Source organism: Gekko japonicus, unplaced genomic scaffold (assembly GCF_001447785.1).
Source record: "Gekko japonicus isolate JY-2015 unplaced genomic scaffold, Gekko_japonicus_V1.1 scaffold3405, whole genome shotgun sequence".
Lineage (NCBI taxonomy): Eukaryota > Metazoa > Chordata > Lepidosauria > Squamata > Gekkonidae > Gekko > Gekko japonicus.
In genome coordinates this window covers 122,393-134,220 of record NW_015173784.1, presented here as the reverse complement: position 1 = coordinate 134,220, position 11,828 = coordinate 122,393, and the positions used below count along the sequence as shown (strand labels likewise).

At 48.9% G+C, this 11,828-nt stretch overlaps 1 protein-coding gene across 1 annotated transcript; it reads left to right on the top strand.

Moving 5' to 3' along the window:
- Window positions 1-206: 206 nt before the first annotated feature.
- Window positions 207-9,846, top strand: SYNPO2L (synaptopodin 2-like). Its single transcript, XM_015423549.1, has 2 exons — window positions 207-337; window positions 6,386-9,846. The coding sequence occupies exons 1-2, from the start codon at window positions 247-249 to the stop codon at window positions 8,719-8,721; spliced, it is 2,427 nt and encodes an 808-aa protein (XP_015279035.1). The 5' UTR covers window positions 207-246; the 3' UTR covers window positions 8,722-9,846.
- Window positions 9,847-11,828: the final 1,982 nt, after the last annotated feature.

Sequence of the window (11,828 nt, the reverse complement as noted above, 5' to 3'; positions counted from 1 at the left end):
CACCACAGCTTTTGTGGCAAGGCAGACGCGTTGTCTTATTTTAAACCCCAGTCACGGAGCGAGTGTTTGACAGTTGACGGTGTCCATCAGACTGCTTAGCGATGGTGCTCAGGGAGTAAAAATAGAGAGTGTTGCCTCATGGCTGTCAACGGCAAAGGCAGGGAGACAAAGGGGAGGCTTTAAAAGGCCAGCCGGAGTTTTGGTTCTGCTCCAGAAGGGAGCTGCTCCACTTTGCTCTTTCTCTTTATGGAGAGCAGCAAGTCAAAAGGGGGATGTGGCATGCCCTCCTCACCCAGCCTGGACGCTCCTTTCAAGAGCTTGGACCAACCGTACGCAGGTACCCCCTCGCCTTCCCCTGCCCAACTTTAGGCAGACGGAAGAAGCCTCCCTTCTCGTCCGCTGCCGGGGGGTGGGGGTGGGGTGTATGGTGGGGTGTTCTCGGGTACAGAAGGGGGACGGGGAGGCAGAGAGGGACAGTGGGAGTGCCAAGGAGTCTTCAGTCTTCTTACACCTCTGGATGCCTACTGAGGTGTCTTAGAGATAATAAGCCATCGTGCCGATGGAGCCAGTGGGCAGTAGATCCAGGACAGACAAAGGGAACTAACGTCTTTATACACTCTGTGATGGATTGGGTGGGATTCACCCTCAGAAGGGGCTCTCGGCCACAAACGTGGGCATTTTTTGGTTTTGTTTTAAAAGGTTAGACCAACCCACCCAGGAGATCACTGGCTGTCAGAGGTAGTGTGTGACTCTGAATATCTGGTGTTCCAGGGGAGCAGGGAACGGGAACAGCCTTCCGCGGCCTGCCTGGGGGCTTCCCAAGGAGCTTTTGGCTGCTGGCAGCTGTTCAAAACAGGCCAGACCTTTGATCGCCTTCTGCTCGGACTAGAAGTACAGGGTTTAGGCCCCCTTGGAATTTCCACTGGTCTCTCTCCTCTTCCTTCCATTTCCATTTGTCTTCAGGTGACGATAATAACAGGAAAGGGAGGCAAGAGAGGGCTGGTCTCCCAAACCTGCTTTCCTTCATTTCCTGGGAGTACAGTCATTATTTCAGAGTTATCTTGTACACTACAGGACTGGTACTGATGGGATTATCAGTCAAGCCATTTCACACCTGAGCTGAGTTTTGAATTCTATGTCCCTTACTGTCCCCATAAAATCTAGATAGTGAGTCGTATTTATTTATTTATTTATTTATTATTTCAAGGGTAGGGATCAATTTCTTTTCTTACCATGAACTCTTGGGGTAGGGCAAATTGCCAGTCACATTTAATAAGGTCTATGGAGCTTCCTTGGTACTTTCAGCATTCCCCTCCCTACAAAAAAATACCAGTGGGATTTTGTGTTGCTTCTCTGCCCTTGTGTTTGACAGTAGAACTGAGACAGGTTGCATCTAAGTGGGAGTCATTCTGGAATTGATGGAGCATGGAAGCCCCTTCCCTTTCATGAGTTTGAGCCAACCTCTGCGGAAGGGTGAGGGTTTCAGAGCCTTGAGTTTGTGGTTTTGGCGCCCTGGTTTCCACACAGATGAATCAGAGTGGGTGCAGGGTGGAGGCTCTCTGCAGAGAGAAGACCCAGCAACCTTCCAGGGTCCTCCTCCCAGCATCTGGGGAGAAAGGAGCAGGGCCTGTTTTCTCTCTCAGGGCAGCTTCACTGAGAAGGATGCTCCAGACTCTTGTGGTTTCAGTTATTTTGGGCTAGAGTACATCAGGAGTGAACAGAAAATGCATACTTGCAGCTCATGCAGGTTCTACATTTTCACTACAAACAAAATTTAGAATAAAGCTGATTAAGTTGTACCCGTGAAATCCCTGAAATGTTTCACTGTAGTTATCTTAGAGCACTGATTTGGAACTCTGCAATAAATCCATTGGAGATTTTATGCATTGCTTTAAAAAAAATGGTTCCTATTAAGACCAACTTCAAATAATAGAGACTGTTTTGTTCTGTTGTGTTTGTTTCCAGCTGAGAAATGGGAACAGGCTGTAAGTCTTGAATGAAGCTGAGGGGAACTGTTACAGGGTGTTAAATTTATTTGGAAGACATGACAACCCTAAAGATGGTGGCGGAGGCAAAGAAAGACATACATTTAAGAGCAACATAGTAACTGAGTGAGCGAGTGCAACACCAAATTCTAAAGATTCTGGATTTCCACTGCAGAAGGTTGTGGGGGGGTGGGGGTTGAGAATGCAGAAAGGCCTGTAACCCCTTCCCCTTACCTTCCACTCTTCCCTACATATTTTGCATCAGTTTGTAACTGTCACTCCCCCTGATCTGCTGTCCCTCCCCTGATGAGGGAAGAGGGAATACACTCCCCAGTGCTGCAGGCTACAGGGCTAGCCTTGCCTTAGACTGAACCTGCACATCCTATATGGCCGTGCAGAGGGAAAGGATTTGCATTCAGATCTTTGCACAGTGTTGCTCTCAATAGGACATGTATTTAGCTGTGGGTGACAACTCCCAGGAGGCCAAACCTTGGCAACAGTGAATGTATTTCCTATTAAGAACATAATAGAAGCCAATGTTGGGTCAGGCCCTCCTGTCTTCCGCCGTCCTCTGAAGCTTGCTCAATTTCATGTTCGTTGCATCGATGACACTGTCTCACCATCTCCTCCTTTGCCGTCCCCGTCTTCTTTGACCTTCAATCTTTCCCAGCATCAGGGTCTTCTTCTCCAGTGAGTGCTCCCTTCTCATTGGGTGGCCAAAGTATTTGTGCTTCAACTTCAGGATCTGGCCTTCCAGGGAACAGTCAGGGTTGATTTCTTTTAGGATTGTTCTCATCTGGAGTTTGGGAGTGCTCCTAGATGTCTCCTTAACAATGGAGGCCCAGGAAGCAGCCACTGCCAAGTCAGCCTTCTACAACCTTAGGCTGATTAGGCAGTTGGTTCTCTTCCTTGAACGCAACAACTTGGCAACAATGATCCACACTACGGTCACCTCGAGATTGGATTACCGTAATGCCCTCTACATGGGGCTGCCCTTGTCCCAGATCCGGAAGCTGCAGCTGGTGCAGAATGCAGCCGTGAGGCTGCTGTTGTGTCTTCCTCTGCGGGAACACATCCAGCCCACCCTAAAAGAACTGCACTGGCTGCCTATAGCATACCGGATTCAGTTCAAGGTGCTGGTCATCACCTTTACAGCCCTTTATGGCCAGGGACCTGCATACCTGAGGGACCGCCTTTCCCCATATGTCCCCCAGAGTGCACTGCGATCGAGGACCCAGAATCAGCTGGTCCTCCAGAACATCAAGGAGGCCAGACTAGTGACAACCAGGGCTAGGGCTTTCACGGTGGTGGCTCCACTCAGGTGGAACGAGCTCCCGGAGGAGATCAGGGCCCTGCGGGACCTCTTGCAGTTCCGCAGGGCTTGTAAAATGGAGCTCTTCCTCCAGGCTTTCAGAGCCGCCACCCCCACTGCCACCATTGATATCTGACAGCTTATCTGAGAGCAAGCCCCGCCATCTGGGTCCCACTACTACAGCTCGAGCCGGCTGCCCGGACATTTGAGGAATATCAAAAAGCTGACTGTACGTCAAGGACTGAACACTAGCACTTTAATATGTTGTAATATTTATAGTTTTAAATTGTGTATTGATTGCTTTTATACTGTAGATTTTATTGTTACATTGCAGTGTTTTATACTGGTTGTGTAAACCGCCCTGAGCCAGCTCTGCTGGGAGATTGGGGTAAAAATCTAATAAATAAATAAATAAATAAATAAATAAATAAATAAATAAATAAATGCTGATCACCACTTTGGGGTCAGGAAGCAATCTTTCTCCAGGCCGGTTTGGCCAGGGATCCTGGAGGGGTTTTTGTCATCTTCTGGGCATGGAACAGCAGTCACTGTGGGTGTGAATGTCCTACCTTGTGCAGGGGGTTGGACTAGATGACCCTGGAGATCCCTTCCAACTCTATGATTCTATGATCTCTCTCCTGATCAGTTACCACCAGTTCAAACCCCATCAACATATACTTATAGTTAGGATTTTTGGCTCCAATGTGCATTACTTTGCATTTGCCCACCTTGAACCATATTTGCCACATTGAGTCCTACTCGCCCAGCCTCAACAGATCCCTCTGGAGCACCTCACAGTCCTCCCTGGTTCTCACTGCCCTGTACAACTAGCAGTGCAATCCTAAGAACACTTTCCTGGGAGTAAGCCCCACTGAATAGACCTGAAAAGGATTCTGATTAGACCTACTTAGGATTTTACTGTTCGTGTCATCCGCAAACTTAGCCACTTCACTGCTTACTCCCAAAGCCAAATCATTCATGAGCAAGTTAAAAAGCACTGGACCTAGTACCAAGCCCTGCAGATCCCCAATGTGAAAACTGCCCATCTATACTCACTCTCTCTTTCCCGTTAATTAACCCACTTTTAATCCACAAGAGGATTTCTCCCCTCCCCCACCTTTTGAAAATAGCTTTACATCCTTTGCAAAAGAGATGAGAAGAATGGCCAAAAGAAGGGCTTTATTTCATAGTATAATGAACCAAACACACAGAAACTTGTCCCAAATTTGGACTGGATTCTAGCGTGACTTTGTTTCTTTGAGGTTGTGAGCTAATCACAACAACCCATTTCCTATTTGGAACAGAGTCCTGAGGGGAAATTCTTGCAAAAATTCTGCACTCCGGGATGCACAACAAGGACCGCTGCGTGGCCCTTCATTTGCAGAGCTGCCACCTAGGAGGAGAGGGAAGGAGGTCCTTGAGAGAATGGCTTCCTCTTATCTCGGGTGCTTTTACAGAAGCCACGGCTGATATCCAAGTGAGGAAGACAAGGAACAGGGAAACTGCTGCTCCTTGAATGAAGTGCTCGGGATCAAGCCAAATGAAAGGAAGGAAGGAAGGGCCCATACTGAATTTAACATGGGCTATTTTCTAGCTATGTGAATTTGAATATAAACTAATATAAATCTGTGCTTCTTGAACGTAGACATTGTAAGTAATCACATAGCAAAACTCTAATGACATTTAGATATAATGAGAGGCGGTTAATCCTCTGTGTTCTAGTGTCTTGCTGATGTGACTTCAGGAGGGCCAATTTACACATCAAATGTTCCTTGTGCCCCGTTACCCCACCCCCGTGCCCACCATGGGTGCTGCTGGTCAGACAGGCACTAGGAGCTCTGTGCTCCATCAGAACTAAATTCTTGGGCAAGCCGGGTTAGGGAAAGGAGCATGCAGCATGCAGGGAAAGGAGGCTTAAGCTACCTCCCTGTGCCGTTTTCCTGACCCAAAACTGCCCTGAGGACCGGCTCTCTGCTTTACTGGGAAAACATTACATATACCGATGGCTACACACAAAGTCTCCTCAATGGGGCAAACAGCCGGCCTCTGGGGCCATTTCAGGTGAGAAAAATGGCATCGCAGGAGCGTTAGGCCACTTCTCCCTCTGCCCTGCAGTCCTGATCTGAATAATTCCTGAATTTCTGGGAGTTATTTTCTAAGCATGGAACTCCAAGACATTTGGTGGGATGAATACAAGGCCTTTGGTGTATGAACTGGCCTAGATCAGGGTTTGACAAAGGGCAGCAAGAGGGTGGAAGGAGAGGGCAGAGAGAAAGCCAGCTGACTGTGGAAAGGGCAGAGACACCTTGATCAACCAACAGTCGATTATCCATCTTTCCACCAAAGAGGAGTGTTCTGGTAGGCTTCTGTGCTCAGTGGTCCACTGGGAAGTGATTTTTGGATCCTATATGTGCCTATTCCCTGCATATATCCAGTAAATTCTCCGTAAGGAACTGCACTTTTATAGGCTCTCTTATTCTTATGTTGCATTACATTTGATCAGCTGTGTGAGATACTATGATTTAGTGCCTGCCTTTGTTAGGGCTGCCAAATACTCCCTGTGTGTAATCTGCCCCGTAAGTGAGAAATTTAATTGCCCATCAAAGAGAGACCCTTTCTTCTATTTCCCTGATGTTCTGTAAAGATGATCCATTGGATGAGGACTATAACCCCTGAGTATTTCATACCAATTGGACAAGAAAATAAAGAGCCAGAAATGTGTTGTGACTTTAACATCTAAAACTAGGCATGCTTTCTCCAGTCTGCCTATAGTTTGGCAAGCTGAATCCTATGGGGTGGAAGGTACAATACCTGAGAATTTCACATGTCCCATTAAAACTAATAGAAATGAATAAAGAACAAAAAAAATCTGAAGACAAGCAATAAAGAATAAAACATACATACGATTTTGGTACACATCTCAATTATTTTCTCTTTAAAGAGGTGAAATGCTTCTGAAGTTTCTGGAATTATTTCTGCAGTGGCTTGTGAGAGGAGCGGATATTAAAAGGGGTCTGATCCTCCACATGGGGCTTTGAAATCTGATTCCTCACAGAGCTCTGACTATGTCTTTTCCCATCCCTTGCAGAGCTTCATCGCAGCGAGAGCATGCAGGAGAAGAACGTGAAAGAAGCCAAAACGAAGTGTCGAACCATTGCGTCCCTGCTGACAGATGCCCCCAACCCCCATTCCAAGGGTGTCCTGATGTTCAAAAAGCGTAGGCAGAGGGCCAAGAAGTACACCCTGGTCAGTTTTGGGAGTGTTGACGAAGACCGTTGCTATGACGAAGAGGACGGTGTCTTCCCAACCAGTGAGTCAGAGTTTGATGAGGAAGGCTTCTCTGACGCTCGGAGCTTAACCAATCACTCTGACTGGGATAATACCTACCTAGCTATTGAGAAACCCAAGGAACAGTCAATGCAGGATCAAACACAGCCTCAGGAGGGCCTCTGTGAAGCCTCAGGCAGGGGGGCACAGCTATTTGAGCAGCAGAGGCAGAAGGCTGGTAGATACACTTTGGAGAATGTCTCTGCCCAGAAGGCCGAGGAGCAACTCCCAGCTCCAGCTGTCTCGCGAACACCCAGTGTGAGGAATAGTGAAATGCCTACTCTGCAGAGGGAAGAGAAGTCCCCACTGAATGTCCGTTTGGAAGCTGTCCAAGTCTCCAGCCAGTGGCCCCCACCCAGCCCTGTTCAGCTCCAGTCTCCCACGGCCAGCTGTGGTGGAGGAGGTTCCCAGGTCCCTCCAGGTCCCACAGGGATCTTCAACAGGTCTGCCCGGCCTTTCACGCCTGGTTTCTCTGGGCAGCGGCCTGTGACCTCCTCTGTTGTGTTCAGACCATCCATGCCGAGGAAGAACAAAGAGGGCCAAGGCGGACAGAGAACAGTTGTGCCTCCTTTCTCCACTGTCTCTCTAGGGACCACCATACTTCCTCCCACTCCATCAGCAGTGCAGCCAACCAGCCCAGCGAGCACTTTGGTGTCTCTCTATATCCCAACCGTGCCAACCCCTCTGCAACCAACAGTAACACATTTCCAAAGTGGAAATCCAGCAGAAGCTAAGCCATCTCCCAACACAGCAAGAACCTCCACTGCTTCCATATACCTGTCCCATCCGTCCAGACCAGCCGAAGATGCAGCCACTCCGAAGTCCCCGCCACAAGCTCAGGGGACAGCTTCCTCCTCTTTGTACATCAGCCCCATCCCACCACAGCCTAGCCAGCCTCCAGTCCAGCTCCCCACCGCGACAGCCCCAGCCACTCCACGGCCTGCTTCTGAGCCTCTCATCTCCAGGGAGCAGAGGATTGCTGTGCCAGGGCCCCGGACAGGCATCTTGCAGGAAGCCCGTCGGCGGAGCAGCAAGAAACCCATGTTCAAGTCAGCAGAGGAGAAGAAAAAGAATTCTCCTAACCCAGAGCTGCTCTCCTTGGTGCAGAACCTGGATGAAAAGCCCAAAGGTGACCAGCATGGGGCAGGCTTTGAGTCGGGGCCAGAGGAAGACTTCCTCAGTCTTGGGGCAGAAGCCTGCAACTTCATGCAGTCTTCTGCCCGCAAGTTCAGGAACCCGCCCCCAGTAGCTCCTAAGCCCCAGCAACCAAAGACCTCTGGCGGGCTGGTGAACGGGTCGTCTCCCGCACACGACATCTCATGTCTGAAAGGGAAAGGGGCAGAGCTCTTCGCCAAGCGGCAGAGCCGTATGGACAAGTTTGTGGTGGAAGCAGCGCCAACACCAGCCCCGAAGCCCCGGAGCCCATCCCCTACTCCTTCCCTGCCTTCCTCTTGGAAGTACTCCTCCAACATCCGTGCCCCACCTCCCATCGCTTACAACCCACTGCATTCCCCATTCTATCCCTTGGCAGCCGGCAAGTCTCAGGCCAGCAAAGCAGACAGCAGAGTGAAAAAGGCCCCTAGCCAGAAGTCGGGGATCAAGGCCATTGATTTCCTGCGGCACCAGCCTTACCAGCTCAAGTCTGCCATGTTCTGTTTTGGAGAGATTCCCGGCTCTGCTGCCCAGGCTTCCACGGCCCAGCCGGCCCAGCAGTCCCGTTTGTCTTTCACCCCAGCCAAACAAGCCCCCGTCAAGACCGCCAGGACCTACGAGGTCCGTCGCTTCTCCACACCTGCCCCCGTGCCAACTTCAAGCAACCTGGCCCCTACAGTGTTGGCCCCCCGTTCTGCTACCACCTTGGATGAGCCAATATGGAGGGCAGGAAGGGCCTCCACGTCTGCACCCGTCTCCCCAGGGCCCTTTCAGGTGACTCCCACCCAATATCAAAGCTCTCCTGAACTCAGCCAGGCAGGCAGGGAGGGCTCCCTAAATCCACCCTCGTCGTCTTCCGGTTTCCAAGCAGCCCGGCCCAGGTTCTCTGCTGCCCAGACTGGGATGCAGGCTCATGTCTGGAGACCAGGTTCTGGCCACAAATGACGGAAGACTGGACCTCCACATGTCCACACATCATGCTGTTGTTTTTAGATGTATACCCAAGGTATCTTTCTAGGTGTACATCTAAAAATGTAAGCATAACAAACAGGTGCTTGGAATAACACTTTATCATACAGGTGCACACACATCAGAGAGTCAGGATTGGCTGTGGCTCACTGTTGGACGTACATTTGGTGACAAACCCAGGTTTGCTACTGCATAATTTATAAACTGGCCTCATTAGAATTCTTCTGAACCCCCTGCCTTTCTAAGCTGAAGTCCTGTAAATCAGGACAACCAAAGCCAAATGGGGAAGAAAATTTCCTAAATTCCTCATTCTCTGGTCCCTCCATTTTGGGGCTTGCAACATTTCCAAGAGATTTAATCGTTTATCTGCGGGGGGGGGGTTTACTGAAAATAGCATCACATGGCTGAAGATTCATAATTGCTCAGAGTCAAATCCAGTGTCACAGGGGCCCAGCAGGAAGCCAACAACCCTCCAAAGAGAAATAGCAGAATAATGGATAAAACCTAAAACCCCAAAGCACCCTGCAGCGTCTGCCAGCTTACACCAGTAGCATTCAGACAGTATTCCGGGGGGGGGATCTGGGGGCCTCCCAGAAGTTCGCGATGTGTCCTTGGTACAGTAGAGTAATGGGAGGGCAAGTTTTCCTGCCCTGAAGGACAGCCGGCCCACCACTCCTGGAATGTGCAGCAGAGGGGAGCTCTCAGCTTGCACCCGGCAATGTCTTTGAAGCCTCTCTGTTTGTCCAGGTGATGGGGGTGCAGGGGATCACTTGGCAGGACAGGGGTTGGGTGCAGAACCTTCCAGGCACCTATCAATTCTCTGCTGCTGCGGTGCTTCGGTGTTTATAGGGTTAACATGGCTATGGGGACATTTGTAAGGGAGACCTAGAGCCATGCCTTCATCGTCCCCAGGTTGTACCCCTGCCCTCTTGCCACGAAGCAGCAAACGAAGTCACTGCTTCCTGTTGGCCTCATGAGATGTAGTTCTGTGTCCTGCCTAAGATCATCTTGTGCCGGAATCCTCTGCAACGCGCATACTCACGCACACACACACACATCACGCATGGTTTCCTCAACAAGCAAGACAGAACTACTGACGCACACAGATAATACACACATTAATTAGTACCTTATGAAATGGGGCAGGAGGCCCAAATCCCTTATCGTGAAAGCAGAACTTCCTGGTTCTCCACCCGCAACTCCACCCCTTTCATGCTAGCATCACGGTGACTGCTAGGGCCAAAAAGAAACAGGATGCGAGAATCAGAGGCGGAAAAAAACCCGTCACTCCAATTGCCATCATTTAAATATATTCCAAAAACAACATCCATGACAAAAATAACAAAGAGTCAATAAAGATAAGCTGCAAAAATGCTGACTGTAGTAATTTCTGTAGAAAATGTTCTTCTATTATCGCTCACACGCTAATGACTTTGTTGTTGTTCAGTCGCACAGTCGAGTCCGACTCTTCGCGACCCCATGGATCATCTCCTGCCAGGCCCTCCTGTCTTCCGCCGTCCTCTGAAGTTGGCTCAATTTCATGTTCGTTGCATCGATGACACTGTCTAACCATCTCATCCTTTGCCGTCCCCGTCTTCTTTGACCTTCAATCTTTCCCAGCATCAGGGTCTTCTCCAGGGAGTGCTCCCTTCTCATTGGGTGGCCAAAGTATTTGAGCTTCAACTTCAGGATCTGGCCTTCCAGGGAACAGTCAGGGTTGATTTCTTTTAGGACTGACGCTAATGACTACTGCACAATGAACAATTCGTTTCACAATATTTGCTTTATCTGAGCATGAAGCAATCCCAGTTCTTATCAATCACTACTTATCAACTCCTGAAGGAAACATTCCATGTTGACTCTCTAATAACAGAGATGATAAGTAGTGATTGATAAGAATTGGGATTGGTACACGCTCAGATAAAGCAAATACTGTGAAACGAATTGTTCATTGTGCAGTATTCATTAGCGTGTGAGCGATAATAGAAGAACATTTTCTACAGAAATTACTACAGTTAACATTTTTGCAGCTTATCTTTATTGACTCTTTGGGGTTTTTTGGTCACGGATGTTGTTTTTGGAATTCCACTTCCTCCCGTGATCTCTCATTTTTGGCTTATTTAAATATGGACAGGATTCTCCTTATGAAAAGAAGAAATTTTGATTCTAGGATTTCTGACTTCAAGAGAAAGATTAACCCATGGAGGGTATTCTAATCAGAGCTAGGGCAGACATGGGACGAACTTATGTGGAGAAATCACAGAAGGAGACATCGGATTTTGGAGAGCCTTCAAACGAAAAGAAGACCAAGTGTGGTCTAGTGGATTTTGGAATGTTGGGTAGGGCTTGGATCCCTTGCCGGAGGCGGACGCAGTTAAAAGGAAGGGAGGGTAGTCTGAGTTGTCATGGTTTGTGGGACAGGATTTGCATTCAGACCCCAGCTCCTTGGCTGGTTCAACCTATGATATGGGGCCCTTCCAGTCAGCAGGGAGTGGAAGCAGCAATACAATATTCCCTTGTGTGGACTACCCCTGGCACAGTGGAGAAGAAATGGCCAAGCATTTCACATTCACGCGTGGCTGGAGTGTTGGGGCTGGGGAGACACAGAGGTGGATGCAAGTGTCTTGAAGGACCACTGTGGACATGTGCAGAGTTTCCTTGCATCCTTGCAAGAAGCTGCTGGCTGTGCAAGAAAAGTTGGGATGAACGCCTGTGATCTCTTCATTCTCTGTCAGTATAACCTGTGGTGCCTGCATGTGGCTTCTCTGTTAGGAGCTTATGTGCATTAAAAATATGTAAAATCTCAAGCTCACAAGGCCCCTTTCTCCTGACTATTTATTGAACCATTAAAATATTGTGGTAGGGAGGTTTGTTGAGCACGGAGCAGTAGTCCTGATACAAATCTAGCCTGGCTGAGTTAGGGTTAGGACACCCGAGTAAAAACACATGGATTTAAACAGTGTATGCACATTTGGCTACTCTTCTCTCTGACATGAGTAGAATCAGGCTCACCCCTTGCTGGTCATGGCTTTTCTATATCATAGAGCAAAGCACATGTGCCATCCTGAACACTTGAGCCACAG

Excerpts from the sequence above, each read along its gene's own strand:
- SYNPO2L (XM_015423549.1), top strand. The coding sequence starts at position 247 with ATGGAGAGCAGCAAGTCAAAAGGGGGATGTGGCATGCCCTCCTCACCC. Across the intron at positions 338-6,385 it reads CTTGGACCAACCGTACGCAG|AGCTTCATCGCAGCGAGAGC; the intron begins GTACCCCCTCGC and ends CATCCCTTGCAG.